At 36.6% G+C, this 14,535-nt stretch overlaps 1 protein-coding gene across 1 annotated transcript; it reads left to right on the top strand.

The window, feature by feature from the left end:
* The first annotated feature begins 2,263 nt into the window (after window positions 1–2,263).
* Window positions 2,264–12,611, top strand: LOC126809570 (polycystic kidney disease protein 1-like 2). The gene is made up of 10 exons (XM_056099090.1): window positions 2,264–2,494; window positions 3,269–3,439; window positions 4,219–4,379; window positions 5,733–6,074; window positions 6,222–6,453; window positions 7,218–7,338; window positions 8,197–8,438; window positions 8,790–8,964; window positions 10,594–11,805; window positions 12,377–12,611. Exons 1-10 carry the CDS (start codon window positions 2,264–2,266, stop codon window positions 12,559–12,561), a joined length of 3,072 nt encoding a protein of 1,023 aa, XP_055955065.1. The 3' UTR covers window positions 12,562–12,611.
* Window positions 12,612–14,535: the final 1,924 nt, after the last annotated feature.

The following is a 14,535-nucleotide window of genomic DNA, read 5'->3' as shown; positions in this document are numbered from 1 at the left end:
TCACTAATAATGTTCTCGATGTTGACCTCCGGCTACTTAAACCCGCGTTTTCTCTGATGTATTGTTTTGTTGCCATGAATTCGAAATTGTTTTTGGGATTATTGGCACAGTATAACAGTATATTTCCACAAGGACCACTTTCCGCCGAGAGAGTATGGCCTTATCATAGTGTTAAGATCAATTAAGAAAGCAGTCAAGCTGATTATTGTTATTATATTAAAAAGTTGTACACGTTACATAGTTAATAGATCATTGTCTGAAACAGTTCTACTGTGATGAATTTATCCTTTCTCTTTTCTTTCGTGTAGGCCCAGGAAACAATAACTACCTGTCAAACCATCTGGGAGAATGCCTTTACAATTATGAACAAAGCCACTGCAGATAACACGGTATTTAAATCAGAACATGAAAATTTTAACACGGAATTAATAAAAGGTTTAATAGAGCAGATTATAGACTTACAAAAAGGCAAAATTGATACAGTTCTTGGTGCTGATCAGAAGGGCGTGACATTTAATTTTACAGATATCACTGAAGACGTTAAAGATAAATCTTCTGCTGATTTAAAGGTATGTTGCTATCTTTTTATTTCGTATGATCAATCTCTGATCAGCGGCATCAATTTTACCGATTTCATTTCATCAAGAAATTGCCCTTTGGATAAACCCTTCTAGTGAACTCCTTTATAGTGAAATTAATATAGTGGAGGCATCCCTTAAACTATCTATCCATTTAGCTATTGTTCACGGGGCATGTCATGCTTATACGTGATATTACTTTACAATAGGGAGTTCATAATTTTTTAAATGTAATTGCATTAGATAAATTCAGCGATTCCTGTGATATAATTTGTATGATATAATAGAATCAAAGATCGGTTTTTGTTACTGTTTTTAGGCCGTTCTACTGAAAAAGAGCATCTATATTCAAGGACCCAACTCACCAATTTATACAAGCCCAGTAGTCCACGCAGCGGTTAAAAAGGCCAATGTGCCTGAGCTACCGATTGTACGAGCGAGGACTGGATACCCGTATGCACAGGATACCGACTTTATTTACGTTCAAACACCAAAGTTTATTGACGAAGATGCCTCTTTTATGTTTTATTGGCGATTTGTTTATCGTCATAAATTTGAATATCTCTGTGTGTCCATTCGACCTACGGTACCAACGATTAAATACGAGGCATTCTGGAGAAGCAAGATACCTCCCAGTGATTTTGAATACGATTTTACTCACCTGAGTGATACTATCGATGATTGGGTTGAACAACTGGATGGGTGCATCAAACCAGGTGGACTTAAACGCTTAGGAGCAGGTTTTCTTGGTCTTCGTCCGTACCTAGGTAAGAGAAATGAAATGAAATGAAATGGGGTTTAACGTCCTACTGTTTTGCTCCGAACTGGGCTAATGAAGACGGGTAGGTAAGAGAAAGGTTATTTTTATTAACGCTATCCTTACTTGAAATGATATGAGGTTTAACGTCCTACTGATCTTCACCGACTGGGCTAACGATTTTACCCGGATAGCGGCTCTGGGGCTTTCTCTTATTTATAATCTCGGGATTTCTTTACGTGCACGCCCACTGTGTACACGTGACATTTTTTTTAACCATCTCAACGAGTAGACACTATTCCTTGCCAGGGTTTCTGTTCTGCACCACAGACATGGGAAACATCCTGGTTAGCGAGCAAGGGCCCTACCACGGCTCCCTATCTTTACGTGAAACATGTTACATGGTTATTCTTTCTCTAATAGTAACTACAGGAGGACCACACTACACACAAAAAACCTATACCACAAACCTGCGGACGACACACGACTTTAGCCTTAATTATATAAAATACTTTTTTTCTGTTTTAGTTGATCCTGTGACCAGGAAGAAACGAGCAACCAATCAAACGCAATCAAGCTTTGGCGGGAATCCCAATTCAGATAACCCTTTAGAGGTGCCTTACTGGATTCGTCTGCTGTCGTTTTCTTGCGCTTCGTGGAATGGTGTAAAACAGGACTGGGACCCTAGTAATTGCGAGGTACACGTCACAGACTTACCATTTCTTAATTATAATACAAACTAACAGTTAAAGTTGGCGATCGTCATTTTAGCGAGTCAATATTCACAATACCGTAGTTTGCACGGTATTCAAAATCCCCCAAATAACAATCAGAGACTTTAACAAACCATGTATAATTCAGTTTAGTAATTTATATGTGAGTTTTAAAAGTCCCCTGAAATATTAAATATTTGTGTTTCCAGGTCGAAATGGATCTTCGTAACAACAGAACAGCATGTTTATGCCAAAATCCGACAAATCAAGAAATAACAGCAAGCTCATTCTTTGTACCACCGAATTCTATTGACTTCTCTACAGTCTTTAGCAAGTTTGACATCAAGTCTCAGGCAGCAGTTTTAGCAGTTATTATTATTATTACATTGATCGCCATTTTGGCTGGAATTTGGGGTCATTGGAAGGATAGACAAGATAAACTTCAAGTAAGACCCAGGTTCTGGTTGTAAAATTTTTAACGGAATCTAATTTCTCTATCTAATAGACTAAAGCCATTTTAAATTTATTTCAACTCACTTCTACAAAGTAAAGTATTATTTCATTATTTCTACAAATTACATGTATAACAAATTGTACCCAAAGTATTTATTCAATCTGGTATGGCGATAAGTCGGATTCACTATATAATCAGTTATAGCAAGCAAATATTAACAAAATATGTTTCTATTAACAAACAAATTATCATAAGATACCCGGTATGTCCTCTTGGCACACGCATTAGGTTATTTCGGTACTAACATATGGTGCAGTTTTGCTTCAACAAGTCGCTTGCACATAGAGATCTTTAGAAGTATAGGAGAAAACTAGATCACCGTAAAAAAAAAAACCCAAAACACGTGGTTGGGAAGGCGACCTACTCCTTGTCATGTAGGCCTACTAGCTTGACTGGAAACCATGTCACTTGACAACACCATCCCCTGTATTTTCTGCAATATCACCTCGTGTCGAATCGGACGTTAAGTCGTAGTATGGTACTAGTAGTCGCAGTAGCAGTAATCTATAATAGTATGAATAGAAGCATCGCAGATACGGCGCCTTAAACGATTAGAAATTGCTCGAAATTAGACGTCACATTTTGTCCACAAGAACTAATCTAATACACCAAATTCTTATAATCGGATTTGATCGCAAAAGTAACACTGTTTCTTATAGAGATGTTTAAGTACATTTGAATTAAATAATGTATATATTTATTGCAGTGGGGTGTAACCGTATTAGCTGATAATTATAAAGATGACAGTTATTTCTATCTAGTAACAGTTTATACTGGTCTGGTTCGTGGTGGGGGTACAACATCTAATATCAGTTTTAATCTCTCTGGTGAACGAGATGACAGTGGGGTGCGTACCCTAACAGATGGTGTCAGAAAGGTGGGTGCCATTTTGATGTAATACGAATGTAGCGATCTTGTCATCAAAACATTTTTTAGAAACAATCGACCTTACTGGACGCCATTACAGGGCAATAACGTATAGATCACAGAAATACAGCCAGGAGAATATACTGTTGTTGGCAATAGTGTAAGCACAGTTTTTAATGCATAATATACAGTAGAAAATTTGAGATATCTATTTATTCGAAAGATGACATTTTGGTTTTATCAAAAGCTAATATCGTTTATTATTTACATAACGATGTTGTTCAACAGATCGCTCGTACCATGTGCAAACGAATTATTATTGAGTTTTATCGCCGACAATTTGTCGGCCTGCAGTTTTGCCACACAACTAATCGCCAACAAATAACCTCTGGTCTTGAACTTTAACTGGTAATGTGTTCGGGTCTGGAAAGCACGTTGCGCTAAGAGCGTAAATAAGTTTAAAAGTGAAACAGTTATTTTTTAGTCTCCTTTAAGGACATTAAAGTCCTTAAAAATTCTTACTGATGAATAAAAAAACTGATGAAAGTGCTGTTTATAATACTTTTTCAATTTTAAGATTTTTGATAACGATCTGTTCAGTTACATTATATTTATTTGTATAGTCCCTAAAGTCATATTATTTAACTAATGGTGGATGGTTTCAAGACGTGTGAACATTTTAAAAAGATTCGCTTACGTTAGTGGACATAAATAATTCAAACTAGTTAGTTAACAATCGATATAGAATCCATTGTGACCTAACTTATGTATTCTCTTGTTGATTTTTAGGAATTCTCAGCAGGAAGTGTAATGCATTTTTTAATGGCAGTGCCAACCAGTCTGGGGTCTCTTCAGTGTTTTAGGGTTTGGCATGACAATTCCGGAAACGGTCGACATGCATCCTGGTATCTGAGTAGAATCGAAATCCATGACATTCAAACAAATGACAGGTATTTAAACCAAAGAAAATACTCAAATGTAAAACAGGTCACGCACTTCCAATTAAATCCATTGATTTTGATATACTAAATATGAAGCAGCCAATTAAGACAGTTTTAATTCACACACCTTAACACACTTTGTAATCTATACTAATATTTGCGGCTGTCGTTTGCTTGTTTGTCTCGCTGTCTGTTTGTTTAGAATTGGCGGCTACACTAGGGCTGTCCCGAGGCTGACATTTGGTTAGAGGGGTAGCTCAAACCGAAGAGTGACATAGGCCTGGTGGTGATGGCCCACCACTCCCGGTTTCGGAGTTATGTTACTTCTGGTTCGTGGCTATACCCGTACTACGCCAGATCAACCGCTAGTAACTATATACAAGCTATGAAAGAAAGATAAAAAGCCCATAAACAATTCTGATAGTAAGTGCAGGATAACCACACTACACGTAAAACAAAAACCGATAAAACAAACCTGCAGACAAGACCAACTATACAGACATTCAGAGATATAAACAAAAAATATCCGGGGACCAGCTTCAGTCTAAAAAGAAAAATTGCAAACTCTATAGCTTTGCGAACTTCCCAAGCAAATAAATACAGAATAGTCTCGTTCCTACGGGAATTAGATTGTGGGGCGTAAATTTTCTAGCGGGTGGATGTTGGCTGATTGTTGAAGGAACCAAAAATATCCAATGATCATTGTCACAGTAGAAATCAGCGGATAGGCCAACCGTTCAACTTCAAATATTCCTCGGTGTTACAATTTTGTGAATGCTAGGTATCTATAAGCATGAATTATATATAAGATGTAATGAATTGTGTGATTTAGATATTAGCTAGATATTAGGCTGTTTTGGTTTGTGTAGATTTTTTGCCACTTTAAACCAAATATACATCAGTTATTTTCTTCATATAGTAAGTGCTAGGGGGCTGCACTACACACAAACAATGACACAAGACAAACCTACAGACATGACACAATATAAAAACATCACAAACAAAAAACGCACATTATCAGATCAAGTGAATGGATCCGGAGGCTAGACGTAAGCGTTCGCTTCGCTGTACAATCCCGGGCCTGTATAGTACTGATACCGACGTCACTCAAAATGTAAAACAAACTAATAATTAGGGTTGCAACTCAGTAAAAAAGAAAAGGGGGAATATTTCCCAAACATTGTATCATACTATTGTGAGTCATGATTCGCTATGTACTGCATAAATATAAATGTAGGCACGTTGAAGGCACAAAAAGGGGGTTTGATTGCCAAAAGCCATAACAATAGATTTCCTTGTTTTATTGCCCAAGTTTAATTCTATTCTACTATTTTATGTGTATTTCTGATTTGTTTTTCTCAGATATGATTTTATGTGTTCTGATTGGTTATCTGTTGAGGACGGCCATATTGAACGACTGGTGCCTGTTAGTGGAAGAATCAATTTTAATAACTTTAAAACTATGTTTTATGAACACGCTAGAAGCCATGTTACGGATGATCACTTATGGTTGTCGGTGTTTTTGAGACCCGTCAAGAGTCACTTTTACAGAGTACAGCGTATTGGGTGCTGTTACGCCTTACTCATGCTTACCATGATAGCCAATGCCATGTTTTTTGAGGGAAAAGATCAGAAAGACCGTCAACAGCTATCCCAAATAGAACTTGGACCAATTCGATTTTCATTGAATCAGTTGTACATATCGTTCGTCAGTGTCTTGATAACGGCCATTCCTGTATTCTTAATGATCCTTTTGTTCAGAAAAGCCAAGTTGAAACTAAATGATAAGAGAACTACAAAAGATCCTCCGAACTGGGTACCAAAGTTGATCAAAGAACACATTGAATTCAGTAACAGACTGGAAGAAGCTCTGGTAGTAAGAGATATAGTTGATGATAAAGAAGGAGTTTTGCCACATTTCTGTGTCTATATAGCCTGGGTTATCATATTTATAGCAGCCTTTGTATCAGCTTTCTTCTTAATGTTATTCAGTATGGAATGGGGCAAGAGTTTATCAGAAGAATGGCTGACGTCATTCTTTCTGTCTTTTCTCCAGTCTATGGTGGTTGTCGATCCATTTAAGGTGTGTTTATCAATAATTATTTGTCACGTCCTAAGCATGTTTTTTTTTCTTTTTTTTTAAAAAAAAAAATCTTTATGGAATTAAGAAAGCTAAATATTAGTGGCCTACATTGTTGTATCTTCAATAGAAGGCTTGATCTCGCTTTAACTACGTACATCTTATCAAGCCCTTCAGGTAATACCCTGCATATTTCGGCTCTAATTTCGATTGGGTACAAGCCCAGCTTGTGAGCCTATCAGATTCCTCGATCGTCGCGAATACCAAGTCTCGCGCTTTCAAGCAAAAATGTCTACCTGTGATAATCGAGTTGCAAAGTTCTGATTGGACGCTACTGCTTACGTGTCTGTAGATAACATAGCTATAACGTCCATTCAACACAAACTGGGTTATTCAGGGACTAACAATTGGTAAATTGTTTTTCAAGTGTGTAGGAATACTTATCCGTGGACACGTCGGGAGAAATACTCCTAAACTGATGTATAGGGCCTAGTACCGAGAAATATCAGAAAGGGAGATGAAATAAAAACAGATGAAATACACCTTTGTATTGAAATTAACAAGCACAGCTTCTATGACAGAATTAACAGCCATATATTAACATTTTTTTAAAAACTTATTTTAATGTCACTCTTTGATTGGATGCCCCCCCCCCTTATATAGGGGTCAGTGGCCGCCCGCTACCAACAACTCAGTACGCCACTGGTTAGTTTTGATCTCAATTCTGTCTTGTATTGAATTATTAACATTATAATCTTTTATTACAGGTGGTATTTATGGCTGTTGTATTTTCTCTATTCCTTAAAGCCATTAAAAGTAGTAGTCCTACTCACTATGATCTCAAAGAGATAACGCTGCTGGCCAACAAGAAAGGACAACCAAATGCAGGTACGTTACGCCAAGAATCAAGTAGGGTTACTAATACAATAAAGCCATCACGCAATCTATCTAAAAATCTAACTAATGACATAAGAAGCAAATAGCGAGACTGGTGTCCACCTGCCTTAATCCCAGAGAATAAATAGATTACATTCATTAATTACTTGCACATTTATATTTTATTATTAAGTCATTGGGCAATCAAATTACTTATGACTTCACTTATTCTTAGTCAAGGTCTAAATGTAATGAAACTATACACCAAGGTACATCAATCTCACCCAATTAGAATCAGACTTAATTATGGCGTTCCAACGCATCCATGAATCAAATTGCTTATTTATGTGTGCTTGGCTTAAGCAGCTGATGCTCATGTAATGGACATCTACACCAACTTTGAATATTCTACTCTACTTAGATTAGAATAAGCAATATTCTGTAATAAAGTCTCGACCAGTCAATTAGCTTATGTCTGCTTAGCTCCATCAAGACACTCACCTTACATAACGTTGTAGGAGCAGCGCCTAGTCGTTTGGGTGGGACAAAAAAAACAAGGTCCCGTGTACTTATCCGCGTGCACGTAAAAGAATTCTTGACAGTTGGAATTCAACTGCTGTCTGAGCAACATTTCTCCCATTGTCAATCGGATTAAAACACGGATTCTATTTCGTTTCGTTTTTTATAGTTCAAAATTTCGATTTACCTCACTAAACATATAAAAAACGAAACGAAATATAGATCTGTATTTTAATCAGATTGAGCACATTGTATGGCGTATGCCCGTCTTCATTAGCCTGGTAAGTACATAAAACTAGGAAGTTAAACCATATTTCATTCTCTCATTCATAATTTTGTATATTTCTGCAGGTCGGCGAAGACTAAAATTTGCCATGCCTTACTCAGAAGAAGAATTTCAACGGCTGAAACTTCAACGTGTGCGAAATGTGAGAAGGAACCAATCGGTTAAAGAGTTGTGTTTTAATTCTGTTTTCTTATGGATATTGTTTAGTATATCATACAGTAACAGAGATCAACAATCTTATCTTCTACATCAATATGTACAAAATAACTTTATGGAACCACCTAAACCATACAGAACATACGAAAAAGTGAGTAGTTCTAAATTCTTATACCGAATGTTAATTCTAATTGAATCAATATTCGCTTACGTTTCTCTAAGAAATACATGTAGTTTCAAACAGCGTCGCATAATCTTGTGCGGTACGGAAAATTATCGCTGCACCCGGGATTGCTTCTCATCCAATGAGCCAATGAACTTGTAAAATCTCAAAAGCATTTGTGGCCTTTTTTTCCCTTTTTTTTCTTAAAAAAAATGATTTGGTTTTCTGATACAGATTGCATTGTAAACTATTTCTAGATTGTTAATGATTAACCTTTCTATCCGATTACATTAATTATAATTACACTAACTATCTGAGATATCTTTCTGTTGATTTTAGATCGGCGAAGCTGCCCATTTCTTTGATTGGTTGAATTCTACAGTTTTGCCAACATTGTTTACTGAAGATGATTATCGAGGTTATAGAATGGTGTCTAGTCAACGGCTCTTCTCGTATGATACCAATAATTTTAGAGTTGGTCCGCCACGATTACGACAAGTTAGAACTAAGAAAAGTAAGAACCATATTTATCATAAATCTAATCCAGCGTCAATACCGGGAGTTGGTGGCTACCTTTGACGTTCGCGTACAGTTGGGCAAATCTGTATTGTCCACATTTTGATAAAATCAGGCTTGATCACGCCATTCTTTCGAAACAATAATATGAATTTATTTTCATATACATGTAAAATATTTCTACTGAGCAAACGTTTTTATACAATATTTTTAAAGTATAAGGTCTATAACCTGATACCATCAAGTCTAATATAAAACGAAAATCTAACAAATAAAATGAGAAGTGGTATTCGTTTTTAGGCATTCCAAACGCCAATACTTAGAGATAGTTTGAGAAACAGAATGGACTTTGACATCAATAGAAAATCTAAAAGGGGGTTGGGTGGTCGAGTGGTCAAGTTGTCTAACGTGTGTGCTTTAGACCATAATGTCTGTCATTGAGCCAAGAATGTATTGGACAAGGAGAAGGGTCGATTATTTCGAAAACATCAATGACGTAAAGGACCATCATCGTTTGGATAGACCTCACAGTAAGTCTGCAAAAGAAGACGCATCTCTTGAGAATCGTGCGACGTTATCGTTGTGCGCCAAGCACTACGTTGAAAAGGGAATGGTTAGTTGAACACCCCCTATTTCACAGAAATATTCGCATATAATCTGCCCATTCTGGGTGGATATGGCGCTATGAGACCTGTCCGACGACATCCGTTGTCAAGTGGCTACAAATCTGCATGACTAGCATTGTGCCAAGAACGTCATCATTGAAACATGGCGTTATGGTGAAAAATTTGCTGGTCGGATGAGAGTCGCTTTTTCTTGTTCGCAATAAAAGATAAACTAGAGCACGTGTATGGCGACGTAGGTACATGACAAATGCACAAAGGGACATCCTAGAGCAGGTTCTATTCGGCGGCGATTCTATCATGATACGGGATTACCTTTCATATGACTGTAAGCTTCCACTGACAATAGTTAGAGGTAATCTCAATGGCCAACAGCACCTAAGAGAGAGAGCATGACAGAGTTGTGTGCCCCACTTTGACAATCATCCTGTTCTCACAAAGGTCAATCTTTATAGACGACAACGCTAGATCACATCCAATTAAGCACATCTGAGGCATTATTGGGCTAAAATCCGACGATCAGGCCAAGGCACTACGCCAGAAATGGGACAGACTAGCGCAGGCTCAGATCCAACTTCTCATTCAGAAGGAGAGTTAAATGGGTATTCCAGGGTGGCGGAGGCTACATCAGGTATTGACTGCGTTCGCTATTCTGACGGATCTATGAATAACTTGAACAGAAAATGAAATGAACTACATTGTATGCCTTCCTGTTGACCTGCCCTAGTTGCTTGGCCTTAGTTTCATTTATTTTCCGCCTCTATTTTTAAACTCGACAGAATCACATTTAATCGTATACTTAACCTTCAGTTTGTCTTTCTTGGCTGGTCCAGTGTTTCCTCCAAGCATTTAACGAAGATTGAATATCATCCAGAACGTAAAGTAGCTAAGATATCCGATAAAACATTAGCACTATATTCAAATAGGGGTGTCGTGATACGTTTTTCTTTGTGTATATAAATTCAGGATACAGAACTTACTTGGCGTCCTTAATTATATTTCAGCCACATGTGATATACCTTATGTTGGTAACACTGAATGCATCCTTGGATACCAACTACCAATAGAAGATACTGATACATATTGTATGGGCTGGACATCAACTCCTTGTCCCGATTTTGAGAAACTAGCTTTGACTTACGAGGCATATAAGTTTACGTCTGCTTTAGATATTTGGGGCTACCCCATTGCAGGTCAGCATAACGTGTACGGTGGTGGCGGGTATATAGCTAATTTGGACGTCAATATGCTTATATCTTTTGAATCACTCAAGGAATTATTCAACTCAAAATGGATCGACAGAAACACCCGTGCTGTATTTTTCGAATATACACTTTATAACGTCAACAAAAATATATTTGTTTACGTCAGCATGTTGACAGAATTTCCAGAAACTGGCGGGACTATCACGTTTAGTAATATCTACCCTTTCCGACCAAGTCAACATGAAGGTGCACATGCCGCTTATGTCCTCCTCTGTGAGTTAGCATTTTGTGTTTATATCGTTATCAACGTAATAATTATCATCATCAAAATGGCGAAACAGAAGTTGAGATATTTTAAACAGTTTTGGCAAGTCATAGATTTAATAATGATAGGAATAGCTATTGCAGCCATTGCTCTGTATGCAGTTCGTGAAGGATTTACCGCAGATGCGTTACAGAAATATCGCGATAATAACCGAGAGTTTGTTAATTTCTATCACGTGGCTATATGGGATGGAACTTTTGTTGCCTTCCTTGGATTTTTGGTAGCCATAGCAACGGTTCGCCTAATTAAAGCACTTGGATATACTAGAAGAACCGCTAAAATTTACAATGTTCTGAAGAACAGTTCTAAAGTATTGCCTGGTCTGGCCTTTTATATCGTCACAGTTCTAACGAGTTTCAGTTTCTGGGGACTTATATGTTTTGGTAGTATATCAGAGCGATATTACAGCTTTATTACGTGTCTGGAGACTTTATTTATGGCCATCCTAGGAAGTCCCGATTTCAAAGAAACTGGGGCCGAAATACAGGACACGTGGATAACCATTCTCTATTTCTGCCTGTTTGTTGTCATGGTAACACTTACACTTACAACTATATTTCTCGCTATCATGTTAGATGTCATGGCTATGACCCAGGGTTCTGAACCGAACGAATCTGACATAGACATGGAATTGATTTCTTATGTTTGGCAGTCATTCCTGGGTATTTTTACTGGACGAAAACCGGGTAAGTATACATATGCATAAGCTATTCTATGTATTGTGTCCGTGTTTCGTTATTCCCAGATATCGTTTTAGTGATACCAATGTGCTTTGCTAATGGAGTAGGCAAAGATGTGTTCAAATTCGTCATGATTAGAAAAGTTTGATACTTTTTGATATTGCTAACAAAGTTTTTATGTCAAAAGTATACTTGTAGATTCGTTTGTCGCGCGTGTATTGGATGGGACGAAAAAGTGAGGACGAAAACAACGTTAATGTACACGTAAAAGAATTAAGCAAAGTTTCCCTCGTAGCACACTGCATGATATATGCCTGTCGTCTTTATCCCGGTTGGTGCAGAAAAGTAGGACGCTTAACCCCATAATGTTTGTTGACATCACCGTCAAGTGATTATTTACCCTATACTTTGCTATTTTCTAATCGTCTTTATTATAACCGATATAACCAATAATTTTAGCCCCAATTTGGAGATAATTTTAATGACAACTTTCCTGCATGTTCATGTGTTAACTTCATGTTTCATTTCATTCTGGTGTTGGATTATATGGGTTACTTATTATGAATACAAATTTCAGATATGAAGGGTAATCAAAGAATGACGAACGTAATGACTGCAGCGAGATTGGCACAAGAAAATAATCGTAAACCACAAGGCAGTGAGGATGGTGAAAATGACATACCGTATTTGATATCCAGAAGTAACTCGGTGCGTAGTCTAAAGCCTGTCACCAATATTAAGGGACGTATTGTTTATCAGTAAAAACTCACTTATTATTGTCGATTCTAAAAAAATAATAACTGTTCGCCAGAATACTATGTATCAGTTGGATTCAGTTTTTACTTGTCTGATCGATAATTAAGACAGGCGTGAGATGTTAGCGGTTTAAATTAAATACGTTTTGCTTACATTTCAAAGAGACAGTCTGTTTTGATATAGAAATATTCTAATATTTGAAATCTGATCTGTCTTAAAAACTGCATTAAGTAAACATTCTCTTTAATTGCTACATTTAATTTATTTTTTTTAGTCACGCTCTGTTTTAACCTCACGCTTGAAAACACGTAGTAATTAGCATATGAAAATCTTGGCGTGTCTATGTCAATCTGATTAAAACATAGATCCAATTTCGTTTCGTTTTATAGTTCAAAATTTCGATTTTACTTGTTGTAGGCCATCGAAAGTATAAAAAACGAAACGAAATATAGATCTATATTTAATTAGATTGTGTCTATGTTCTCTCAATCAAACTTTGTCTTCATCGATTAGACAAAAAATGTTGATGAGACTTCTGGATATTTGATAGGGTGAATCGAGAGTGGGTAGCTTAGAGTATAAATACATTAAAGATACATTCCCTCAAAAGTATTTATCGGGGTTTTTTTTCTTCCTATAATTTTGGTATATATGGAAAGTAAAGACACCCACTCTTACTAGAAAAATACTGGATTCCCTGAAAAACATCCATGGAGCACGCACAGGACACTTTTAGTAGATTAATCAATTTGAATATGTTTTTAGTCCAAATATATCATCAAATCACACAGTTTGTACATGGGAAGGCATCTTTAAGTATTTTTTAGGCACGTGGAAAAGTGTTGCAAATCCCTTAAAAAATAAAAGCATATCTTTGTAACATATTCTACCAATATATTGACATGGGCTGGAAAAGCTGACTTTAGAAAATACTTCTCTATTTATGCTTTTGTTACATCAAAGATTCTGTGATAAGTTAATTATTACATAATATATTGTATATAACTTTACGTTATTTCTACAACTTACATTCTTAATCGTCTATCTTTTCCCCTCGATACCAAACAGATTATAATTATGTGGTTTACTTGCCAATCTATTAATCTGGCTTATATCTGTACTGCACTATTTTAAAGTAGATTCCAACTATTTGAATTTAAAACTGAAGTGTCGAAACTAACTTTTAAGGGCGTGTAGCTCAAAATCGGTATTACCCATGGCATTCTACATTCAAAACACGTATTAGAATTCACTATTGGTCTATTTCAATCAATATTGATGTTATCTTACCATGAAAATATTGGCTCCAATATGTAAGACACAATGAACATAGTACAATGATCAACAAAAGAGAAAACAAAATGACTGGATTAACCCTTAAATTGAACTGCCATTCAATTTCGACTATTAACGTATTTCACCAAACATAAATAATTAGAAATTAAAATAACAGTTTTAAAAAACTGAAATTAAATCTATAGTTATACTTTTGTTTCTTTGAATCTTGTTCTGGATGACAACACTGGTTTAACCTTCATAAGATACATATCATGTACCAAACTTAAGACTCCGTAATAGCCTTGTGTTGGGGGAACTATGGTAATAGCTTGGCTTGACAGCCTTGGGTGCCAACTCCCAACTAACTTACATAGCCCCTGTCCGGTCTTAACTCTGGCGCTCTCGCCTTGACTGAATAATCCCAATTTGATTCTGCTTATAATCCATTTCTAGACAAAGGATCATCGAAGAGATTATGCAGATGCCTTTATTACATCATAACTCAGACCAGGGGTAGTAACTAATGACTTCTACATGGCTGTTGGCCGTGTCAGACCAGTGCCAGTATCGACCATCTGTGAGCCATAATCTGATAAGGTGTTAAGTGACATTTTCCTGAATCATGTCAATTGTGTAACATTATTTATGTTACATTAATATGTGGTTTTCGGCGCATTTGCATCTATTTTAAAGTTCCGATGC

Source organism: Patella vulgata, chromosome 2, assembly GCF_932274485.2.
Source record: "Patella vulgata chromosome 2, xgPatVulg1.2, whole genome shotgun sequence".
Lineage (NCBI taxonomy): Eukaryota > Metazoa > Mollusca > Gastropoda > Patellidae > Patella > Patella vulgata.
The sequence above is the reverse complement of the archived record's forward strand: the minus strand, read 5'-3'. Positions and strand labels throughout refer to the sequence as shown.